This window comes from Olea europaea, unplaced genomic scaffold (genome assembly GCF_002742605.1).
Source record: "Olea europaea var. sylvestris unplaced genomic scaffold, O_europaea_v1 scaffold2475, whole genome shotgun sequence".
Taxonomy (NCBI): Eukaryota; Viridiplantae; Streptophyta; class Magnoliopsida; order Lamiales; family Oleaceae; genus Olea; species Olea europaea.
The window spans coordinates 28915-39980 of record NW_019242966.1 but is presented as its reverse complement, the minus strand read 5'-3'; the positions used below and the strand labels follow the sequence as shown (position 1 = coordinate 39980).

At 36.6% G+C, this 11066-nt stretch overlaps 2 protein-coding genes across 3 annotated transcripts; both read left to right on the top strand.

The window, feature by feature from the left end:
* Nucleotides 1-61: 61 nt before the first annotated feature.
* Nucleotides 62-4324, top strand: LOC111382341 (pentatricopeptide repeat-containing protein At3g06920). Of its 2 annotated transcripts, XM_023006280.1 has the most exons (3): nt 62-208; nt 384-498; nt 753-4324. In XM_023006280.1, exons 2-3 carry the CDS (start codon nt 474-476, stop codon nt 3485-3487), a joined length of 2760 nt encoding a protein of 919 aa, XP_022862048.1. In that variant the 5' UTR covers nt 62-208; nt 384-473; the 3' UTR covers nt 3488-4324. The 2 variants fall into 2 exon arrangements, with proteins under 2 accessions (XP_022862048.1, XP_022862049.1); XM_023006281.1 differs by lacking the exon at nt 62-208 and having other exon boundaries at nt 712-4324.
* Nucleotides 4325-7882: 3558 nt separating this feature from the next.
* On the top strand, nt 7883-9903 carry LOC111382347 (TOG array regulator of axonemal microtubules protein 1). Its single transcript, XM_023006289.1, has 5 exons — nt 7883-8184; nt 8300-8406; nt 8581-8728; nt 9116-9310; nt 9425-9903. Exons 1-5 carry the CDS (start codon nt 7966-7968, stop codon nt 9680-9682), a joined length of 927 nt encoding a protein of 308 aa, XP_022862057.1. The 5' UTR covers nt 7883-7965; the 3' UTR covers nt 9683-9903.
* Nucleotides 9904-11066: the final 1163 nt, after the last annotated feature.

The following is an 11066-nucleotide window of genomic DNA, read 5'->3' as shown; positions in this document are numbered from 1 at the left end:
CCCCGTCTTCAAAAAAAAAATAAAAATAAAAAATTAAATATATCTGCTGGCTAGAGTCGTATGAAGTCCATAGCAATAACGATCTTGTCGACAAAGGCTTTTAAGTATCCCCAAACTCCTAGCACCGCCACCTCCGTTCCCTCGCCGCTCTCCGCCGCGCCGTCGGCCTTCTACTCCTCGTAGCACTCTCTCCACCGCCGTTTTATTTGTAAGAACTCTATCTATTCATAATTCCCAATCTCCAGGTGATGCGTGAATGATTAATGTTTTTTTTTCTGTAATAGTTTTGTATGTCCTTTCAATCGTATTCGAATATTAATGTTTTCTGTACTATATGTATGTAGACAAGTTACTGAATCTCTTTCTGCTGGTGCATTTGGTAGGTTTACTGTTTGATGACTGGCCTCTCAATGTTTTCAATAACAGAGACTATGGGCAAAAGGGTTAAGTAGTAACAGCTCCATTGTTCTAGAATGAGGATGCTCCTGATTAACCGAGGTCGTTGTCTAAAAAATGTTTTCTTTTTTCTTCTTTACTGTCGATTAACTGTATTTTATTAAGCTAATGAACAAATTGTAAAGATATTTTCACATATTTTTTCCAACTCCTTGAATTCGTCGCCATTTGTTTTGTATTTCTGCTTTATCGGGACGGGGAGTATGAAATTGTTGTATTATATTTAACTACTTCCATTTTGTTTTGTTTTTTCAGAATATTTAAGTATCTCTCGCTGCTTTAACATGTTGCTGCAGGGTTATTATATAAGTCCCAGCTCAAATCCTTTCACCTGCATAAGTTTTGTAAGAGATTCACGTTTTCAGATAACGGACCCTCCGATGTGCTAAAGGGGTCTGTTTCTTTTGTTAATATGGGAAATAACAACCCCTCCGATGAGGGAGAAAGGGCCGTTTGTTATGCTATTGCAGGAGGGGGTCAAAGTTCGAGAGGATTTGGAAGTGTTAGACAAGGGGTTGATAATGTGATTCAAATTCTACAGAGTGGTCCTTGGGGACCTTCCATAGAGAAATCTTTGTCTTTGTGTGACGATAAACCCAATACAGATATGGTCATTGGTGTCTTGAGGAGGTTGAAGGACATTGATTTAGCTGTGAACTATTTTAGGTGGGTTGAGAGGATGACTGATCAAGTGCACTGTCCGGAAGCATACAATTCACTCCTTAAAGTAATGGCCAGGAGTAAGAAACTTGACTGGTTTGAACATGTTTTGGCAGAAATGAATCTCGCTGGATTTGGCCCATCTTTTGAAACTTGTGTGGAGCTAGTGTCCAGCTTTGTGAAGAGTCAAAGACTGAAAGAAGCCTTTGATCTTATCCAAACGATGAGAAAGTTTAAATTCCGCCCGGCATTTTCTGCGTACACAACTCTTATAGGTGCACTATCTACAGTTCATAAGCCCGATAGCCCGGATCTCATGCTAACCCTCTTTAATCAGATGCAGGAATTAGGATATGAAGTTAGTGTACATTTGTTCACAACTTTGGTTCGTGTATTTGCCCGGGAGGGCCGAGTTGATGCTGCCCTCTCCCTGTTAGATGAGATGAAGAGCAATTCCTTTGATGCTGACATTGTTCTCTATAATGTGTGTATAGACTGCTTTGGCAAGGTTGGCAAAGTAGACATGGCTTGGAAATTCTTCCACGAGATGCAATCCCACGGCCTCACACCTGATGATGTGACCTATACTAGCATGATAGGAGTACTTTGCAAAAGTAATAGACTGGACGAAGCTGTTGAGTTGTTTGAGCAGATGGAGCAGGATAGGACTGTTCCCTGTGCATATGCTTATAACACAATGATCATGGGTTATGGATCTGTTGGAAAGTTTGACGAAGCCTATAATTTGCTAGATAGGCAAAGATCAAAGGGGTCCATACCAAGTGTGATAGCTTATAATAGTCTTCTTACTTGCCTTGGGAAGAAAGGGAAGGTAGAAGAGGCATTAAGAATGTTTGAGGAGATGAAAGACAATGCTATGCCTAACCTTTCTACATATAACATTCTAATAGACATGCTCTGCAAGGCTGGAAAACTTGATGCTGCTTTTGAAATTCAGAATGCCATGAAGGTAGCTGGCTTGGTTCCGAATGTAATGACTGTTAACATCATGATTGACCGATTGTGTAAGGCTAACAAACTTGACGAAGCATGTTCTATTTTTGAAAGCATGGATCATAAAGTCTGTATCCCAAATAAAATTACATTTTGTTCTCTGATAGATGGCTTGGGTAGGCACGGCAGAGTAGATGATGCTTACAGATTATATGAACGAATGTTAGATTCTGATTTAATACCAGACGCAATTGCATATACATCCCTCATAAAGAACTTTTTCAAGACTGGCAGAAAGGAGGATGGACACAAGGTCTACAAGGAAATGGTCCGGCGAGGCGTTTCTCCTGACCTTACACTACTTAATACCTATATGGATTGTGTATTCAAAGCTGGTGAAACAGAGAAAGGCAGAGCTTTATTTGAGGAGATTAAGGCTCGATTTTCTCCAGATACACGGAGTTATTCAGTACTAATCCATGGCCTCATAAAAGCAGGCTTTGCTCGTGAGACATATGAGCTATTCTATGCAATGAAGGAACAGGGATGTGTACTGGATACTCTTGCGTATAACACTGTAATTGATGGATTCTGTAAATCAGGTAAGGTTAATAAAGCTTACCAGCTTCTAGAGGAGATGAAAGCAAAGGGCCTCCTAACTACTGTGGTTACTTACGGTTCTGTTATTGATGGACTTTCTAAGATTGACAGGCTTGATGAAGCCTACATGCTCTTTGAAGAAGCAAAAGCAACTGGTGTGGAGTTAAATGTAGTGGTGTATAGCAGTCTTCTGGATGGATTTGGGAAGGTGGGTAGAATTGATGAAGCATATCTAATTATGGAAGAAATGATGCAAAAAGGTTTAATGCCAAATGTTCAAACATGGAATTGCTTGCTTGATGCACTTGTGAAGGCAGAGGAAATAGATGAAGCCCTCGTCTGCTTCAATTCGATGAAAGACTTGAAATGCACACCCAATGCCATAACATATAGCATACTCATAAACGGGCTCTGTCGGGTTCGGAAATTTAACAAGGCCTTCGTGTTTTGGCAAGAAATGCAAAAACAAGGGATGAAACCCAATACAATCACATACACCACCATGATATCTGGGCTTGCCAAGGCTGGTAATATATTGGAGGCCGATAAACTCTTTGAGAGGTTCAAAGGAAATGGAGGTATACCTGATTCTGCTTGCTATAATACTATGATAGAAGGGTTGAGCCTTGCAAATAAGGCAATGGAAGCATATCAGTTGTTTGAAGAAACACGGTTGAAGGGTTGTAATATATACACCAAAACTTGCGTAATACTTTTGGATTCATTACATAAAGCTGAATATCTCGAGCAGGCAGCAATTGTGGGTGCTGTATTGAGAGAAACGGCCAAGTCACAGCATGCAGTAAGATCCTCGTAACATTATGAGTGTCTTATTGTCAATGATAAAGTTAGCGTTTCACTTTGGTTTTTGTACCTCTCGACTAGCCAACAAATTATAAGTGGATGGGCTAACACTGGCTTGTGAACATTCATTATACCAGCAATTCTGTCAAATTATTGCACTCGGTTCCCATGGAAGAACGTTTTAGTCCATTTTTCAGATATCACAAATTCGCTTCTCATTATCTGTTGACCGTCTTCCCTTGTATCTTCATTGATATCTCCTGTTAAAATAGTTAAGAACTCGAACTTTGTGTTCTACAGCTCCTAGTCAGTCCACATTCTCGTTGTCTGACCATACAGAAGTACATGCATAGACATTACACATATTCAATACCATACATCCTTTGCAAGACCATGGGAATAGATGGACCAATAGACGGTCTCACATTTCCTTCTTTTCTGGGGGTTGCATGGGGCGTGGGGTGGGGGGCTCAGGGTGATCTCCCTTTTTGTGGGAAACCTTGCATGTTTTGGAGTTGTTTCAGTTGGCCGCATGCTGTCATGCTTCCATCTCTGCTCATCTGCGGGATGGTAAACACTCGAAGAAAAGTTTGTCTGTTGTTGGGAGTCAAAGTTCGAGAAGTTGGTGTACGAGGAGTCTCACTACTAGCCTTTCATTTGTATCAAACATTTCTTGTAATTTCTTTATTTATACCTTCAATAATTGCATGCTAGCAGGCGTGCACACACAAAAGAGTATTTTTGTTGTCAATTCTTTATGCTTCCCAGGAATAATTTTATGAACTTTTAGACGGCATCATTTGTAATGTTTCTTGAAACTTTCTTGTTCATGAGCTGGTAATTGAACTTATGCAGAAATTTCTTATGCTTTTGTTATTGCGAATGGGCATTCATTCTATTTGATTAATTTTAAACCTAGAATACAAAAATTTGATTCGGCGACACAATATGACACTGCATTTTTATGATTGCACAGTTGAAAGCATGTAGGATTAATATGGTTGGACCGTCCTGTTTGGCTCAGATTTTAATTTGAGTCAAAGTCAAATAATCAATATTAATGATATTCTTTGTAAGTTTAACAACTTTTCAATCACACATTTCAAAAACTTTTATCAAAATATATTAAAAATCTAATTTTAATTCTCACTAAATAGAAAGAACAATCCACCAAGTTTTATCATATATCTGGTAGAGGTATCACAAACAAAATATAAAGACACGGTCAATGATAATAGGAATAGTTATTCATTAATTCGTAGCAAAAATTGGAAGAAGAGCTAAGAGAAACATACTATGATCAGATTTTATTTTCTTTCTAATTGAACTCTGAACTCTTATAGTCAAACTTGATATACCTAATGTGAAAATTACATTCTTACCTACTTTTCAAGATCAATATTTAAAAATCATAATGAAGGTTTCATTGTTCAAAAATCAGATATTTAAAATATTAGATATTATAATACAAATTTTATCCGGTCTTAATTTATTTTCATTTTCCTCTCTCTCTCCATCTCGCCAGCTCGCCCCCCTCTCTTCCTCTCTCCTCTCATCAATTCAAACTTCGACAGCTAGCGATGGAACTACTCTGGCCAACACCACACCACAAGCGCCCGTCGTCGTGGGACAAGCGGCCAGTGGTGCTAGTGCACTCATCATTGTAGATATGCAAGCGGCGCTGTCAATCTCCCCTTTCTTCCTACCTTTTTTTTTTGAGTGGAGCGTGGTTGGCAGTTTGGTGGAGGTGTGCTATGTGGTGGTGGTAATTGGTGTGTGCGGTGGTGGTGGTGATTCAGTGTTGTAGCATTCAATTATTTGGATTCGATTTTGTTTGGTGGCTATGGGGGTGGTGGTCGTTTAATCCCTAATTTGTGTGGTGGAGATGGTGGTTGCGATGGTGACTGATGATGATGGTGGTGGTTGATGTGGCGATCGATTGTGGTGGTGGTCGCTGTAATGACTGATGTTGATGGTGGTCGTTGCGGCAACGATGGTGGTGGCTCCAGTGGTGCCGTTTCTCTGTTGTGGTGATGAATCTGTTGGTGTGTTGTGGTGTTGACAGTTTGTCATGAGGTGGTGGTAATGTCACAGTGATGGTGGTTGTGGTGTTGGGAAGAAATGTGGTTGGATGCTTGTGACTAATTATTTGGTTGATTGTGATTAATAATTGATTAATTTATAATATGTGATCTAAAAATTGTGACTGTAACTCCCAATTGATTAAATTGTGTCCAAAAAATTAATCATGGCCAATTAATCCATTAATTTGCAATGAATAAATGAGTTGTGATCAATAAAAATTTTGATTTTGTGACCAATGAATAATTTGTAAACTATAAAATTCTTGATTCATGATCAAAAGATAATATGTAACTTATAAAATTTTTAATTTGTGATCGAGAAATAAGTTGTGACCAATAAATTGATAAGCTGTGATTAAAAATTAATTCGTGACTAATTAATTTTTTGATTTGTAATCAACAAACAAACTGTGACTTACAAAATTTTTAAATTGTGATCATAAAGTAATTCGTGACGTAAAATTTCTGATTTGTGACCAAAAAATAATATATCACTAGCTAAATCGTTAATTTGTGACAAAACTGTACAGATAATGTAACCTAAATAGATGTAATTAAAAAAAATAAATAATTAATTAATAATAATAAAAAACTGATTTTTAAAATTTGAAACTTGTTTTTCTTGATTTTGAAACGTGCGATATTTAAACTCCTACTTATGAAATTTTACCTTAATTGTAAACGCAATTTAGAACCACTGCATGACCCTTCGAGGCACGACCCCAACGTCATAAACTTTCTTGGCCCACTCCTTATATATTTATTCTCATTACATAATTCTTATACTATGCTATCTGAAAGAATAATGCTCTTTGAAATTATATATATGGCACTTAATAATTCGATGCACGAACTAATAAAAAAATACCATATTAATGCATCAAATCACTTACCGTCACATATATGCACGTAGGACGACTATGATAGTGAGCGACTGTAAATAACATTACCCTGTTTGAAAATATTCTTCTTATTGAGACTTTATTTGACAAGGATACAAAGGAATAATAGAAGGGAAAATTGTAATAGCGGTCCCAAATTCTTGAATTTTAACGATCCCAAACCTTTGAAAAATTAGTACTTGAAGTCCAAACGATCCATCCATTTATCTGATAATTGACAAAGAAAGTATTTTGAACAAATTTTTAGAGGGTAAAATGATAATTTCCTCATTATTCCACATAAAATAATTAAAACAAAAAGAAAAAGAACAAAAAAACCAAAAATAAAAATAAAAATAATAATAATAAATTAATAGTTCATCTTCCCCAACCCATTCAGCCCCACTCATCCCAAACCCCTACAGGGCCATATTGGCCTTCTAAACCATTATAATCCGCACGTTTTGGCAATTATGCTATAGGAACATATTCGATGATAGTCATTTAAAAACAAAAATAGTTGAGATTTTTTCATTGACAATTAAAATTAAAGAAAAAACTACCAATTAACATATGACACTTCATTTCTTGGAAAAAGTTCCTATCTTTGACCCCCCGCCCCCCCCCCCCCCCCCCCCCAATTTTTTTTTTTTTTTATTTCTCTCCATTTTTCGTTTCCTTTCAAATCTCAACTTGCCTTCCAATCATCTTCATTTTCACCAAACCCACCATTGTAATTATTTATTTCCTTGATTAGTTTTTATTTATAAGCCTTGATTCGTTGTTTGTTTTGGATTATAATTGATTTGGGAGTGAAGATGGGTCCGAACATGGTGCCAATGGTGGGAACAACTCCGTCGGCGACGGGGATGGGGACGTTCGCGCTGACTTCTATGGTATGGGTGAAGGGTAGCAAAACCTATTTTAGTCAATCCGAATTCCTCTTTGTTTCAAGAACAACTTTAAAAAGAATAACGAGGAAACAAATTTAAAACACACAATCCTATTTGATTCTCATTTTTATCAAAATACATTTTTCTTTATCTTTTTTGGAACTTAACATTCTTTATTAAAATAAAATTATCCATAAGTAAAAAAACTTTTTCGTATTTTTATCTACACATTCTCCATCAATCTGCTATTTTAAAATTTATTTTTCCAAACACCCTCTAAATTTGATCAAAATACATTTTCTTGGTCATGTGCTAATTTTTCAAAAGTTTGGGATCGTTGGTGGTACAAACTGAAAGTTAAGGTAAAATCTACAAAAATTCGAAGATTTGGGATCGCTGCTACAATTTTCCCACAATAGATAAAGGTCGATTTTAAAAAGTGACCGTTGTGAATAATAATTGTATTTCCCTTTTTGCCCATTCCATGAAAATTCAAATTCACAAATGACCGTTGCCCAATCTTTTCACTTTCTTCTTCTTAAATCCCTCCTCTCGGAATAGCCATTTTCATCTCTCTCTCACTCTCTATATCTTCAAAGTAGTAGTTGAAGTCTCAAGGAAACTTTCAAGAAAATGGCATTGAGGCCGATTGATAATGCATTGCCCATAACGGCGGAACGACCCAAAAAGCAAGCCAAAATCTCCGCTCCACCCCATAAGGAGAAGCCCAATTTCGGTGTAAACGATGAAAACAATGTGCCTATGCCACCACCCATAACTGCAGATTCCTCCATTGACTATGTCCCCTCAGAAAATCTGAAACCCTTCCCTGATCCAGATATTAAAATTCAGGTACTTTTATTTTTTTCGCCTTTTTGATGAATTTTCTGATATAGAAATTCTTCAAGAAACAGATACTTCTGATTTTTATGTTTGTTTTTGTGTTTACTTATTTGAAAATTTTCAGGGTCTTGTTGGAGGGTTAGAGTCAAAAGATTGGTTGAAGGTTTGTGAATCACTGAATGATGCTAGACAGTTGGCACTTTTTCACTCCAACATCTTGCTTCCAGTTTTGTAAGCCTCCTCTTCTTTTCTAGAGCACATTTGGATCTGCTTAAAAGCACCATTTTAAGGTGCTAGCATAAAAAAATGATGCTTTAAGCGGGTTAAATATGCTATTAATTTACTAATTCAGATTTTATGAAGTCAAATTGGGATTTGCATTTGTTAATGAATATGGGGATGTAGGGAAAAGGTGATGCTGGTTATGGTGAAGGCTATTAAGAATCCAAGAAGTGCTTTGTGCAAGACCTCTATCATGGCTTCCTCGGATATCTTCAAGGCCTTGGGGGAAAAATTACTTGAACCGGCGATCTCTAACATCTTCGACAATTTGGTACATAATTATACATAATTTTGCCTTTTTCTTGGATACATTCTGCTCAAGTATAGGCTAAAGTTTTGTTAAATGCTTGTAGAGAATTGCATAAAATAATATTGACATTTTCAGCCTAAATAATGTCCATGGGTTGTGATTTTTTCTTGGATAAACATTGTTAGTTAATAATCCTGATAAATTATTATGATAAATTTTTGTTTTTTTCTGTTTAAGATTTGAATACACGATTTAATTTTCAGCCCACATATTGTTTATGGATTGTACTTTTTCTTGGATAAATATAGTTAGATTCTAATCTTGGTTAGTATAGGATAAACTTTTGTTTATGAATTGCTATTGAGGTCTCTGATGTAAGATTTGCACCCCCCATCTCTACCCCTTCAGCTGTTGCAACTATTGCTGAAAGGTTCTCAAGACAAGAAATTTGTTTGTGAAGAAGCAGATAGGACACTGAAGACAATGGTGGAATCCATGAGCCCTCTTCTTTTGCTTCGTAAACTCCGGGCCTATGTCGGCCACTCTAATCTCAGAGTCAGAGCAAAAGCTGCAGTTTCAATTTCTAACTGTGTATCTAAGATGGTAAGTAGTGTATGAACGTTCAAGAGAATTTAGGGTCGACTGCATGAATCCCCTTTTCTTCACTTTGTTCGGCTTTTGGGGATATATTGTACTAAAAAAACGTGTGATTTTTAGGATTTGGAAGGGATGAAAGAATTTGGGCTGGCTGAACTGATTCAAACTGCTGCAAATTTGTTAAATGACAAACTCCCGGAGGCAAGAGAGGCGGCTCGAAGTATTGTGATTTCTTCATACGAAGCACTTGTAGAGAATGAAGAACAGAAGCAAGAGTCTTGGCAAAGCTTTTGCCAGTCTAATCTTCCAGCAATTCATGCTCAAGCAATAGTCAAAATTCCTCTTAGTGGGAAAATGGAACCATACCTCGATTTGTGATAATCTTTTCTGTATTGTTCCAATTTTAGTAGACGTCCCCCAAAAGACCCTATTTTAGTTGGATTTGTTTTAACATTGAATTTGGAAGTAGCATCTATTTAGCTTATGCTCTGAAGATGAATTTAGGATTCCTTCATGTAAATAACATGTTTTACATGATTTGTATGTGAGGAAAATAGTTTACTATTTGGTGGTATATGATCAATTCCCTAATTCTTAAATTTGCTGTTCGCCAGACTATGAAATACTGTAATGTTATATTCTCCAATAAATCTAGATCAAGTTGCTGACACAAACAAGGAAGCACTGAATCTCTCCATCATTAGTCAACACAATCCGTTCATCTAAAATAGCATCAATTTTATTTTTATGTGCCGTGACACGTGATATTGAAGTAGGAATAGCAACAGATTTTCCATTGATAGAAGGTAGAAAAAGATCAACGGAGGGACTAAAACGGCCATTGCAAACAAATAAATTTGATATTGAAAGTAGAATGGTACCCGAAATGTGATGGATCAATGCCATGTGCATTTGGACCAACAGATTTTAAAATTTTAGAAGGACCAGCACCACGAACTTACAACTTAAAAGCAGATCCAGAAGGATGTTATTTCGATCTAATTCGAATTATAACATAATCCTCAAAATTAAATTAAACATGTCATTTATGCAAATCAGTTCAAAGTTTATATGATGCATCACTTACTTATTGATCAAGTTGTTTATTGATCTCAATATGCAAGTCGTGGAGATTTTATACAAATGCCTCAGCTGACATAGACACACTAGTACGTGATGACATATGAATAAAGTTTAAAAGCTTCCTAGGTTTATAAATATAAACAACTTCAAAAGGACCCATACCTAAAGACCAACTCACAGAACTGTTATAAGAAATCTTGGGATGTAGGGAGGATTAAAGCCTAATTCCTCTGATTTCCTAAACTAGACACCTTATAGATTACGAAGACTACGATTAACAACTTCATTTTGAATATCAGTCTGAAGGTGATATACAGTGGATAATTTTAATTTAGTGACCCACGTGCCACAAGGTTCTCCAAAAGTGATGAACTGAACATCCATAACAAAGACAATGGTCTCGAGAAGGCCATACAGCTCAACAATCTCATTAAAGTACAATTAGGCAACCTAAGGCGCATCAGAAGTTTTGTTGTAAGGGATAAAGTGGGTCATTTTCAAGAAACAATCCATTATAACAAAAATAGAGTCATGTTTCTTGGAGTACATGGGAGTCCTAACTCAAAATTCATACTGACATCTTGCTAAAAACAACTAAGGACTGGAAAAGGCATGTAGAGACCAGTGTTTTACCTCTTTTGTTTGGACAACTGATAGGTGTGCTAACTATCTTAGCACG

Bases quoted from the DNA above. Each gene is read 5' to 3' on its own strand.
- LOC111382341 (XM_023006280.1), top strand. From the start codon at position 474: ATGAGGATGCTCCTGATTAACCGAG. The intron at 499-752 runs GTCGTTGTCTAA...ATGTTGCTGCAG, and splicing joins GATGCTCCTGATTAACCGAG to GGTTATTATATAAGTCCCAG.
- LOC111382347 (XM_023006289.1), top strand. From the start codon at position 7,966: ATGGCATTGAGGCCGATTGATAATGCATTGCCCATAACGGCGGAACGA. The intron at 8,407-8,580 runs GTAAGCCTCCTC...ATGGGGATGTAG, and splicing joins AACATCTTGCTTCCAGTTTT to GGAAAAGGTGATGCTGGTTA. The intron at 9,311-9,424 runs GTAAGTAGTGTA...TGTGATTTTTAG, and splicing joins CTAACTGTGTATCTAAGATG to GATTTGGAAGGGATGAAAGA.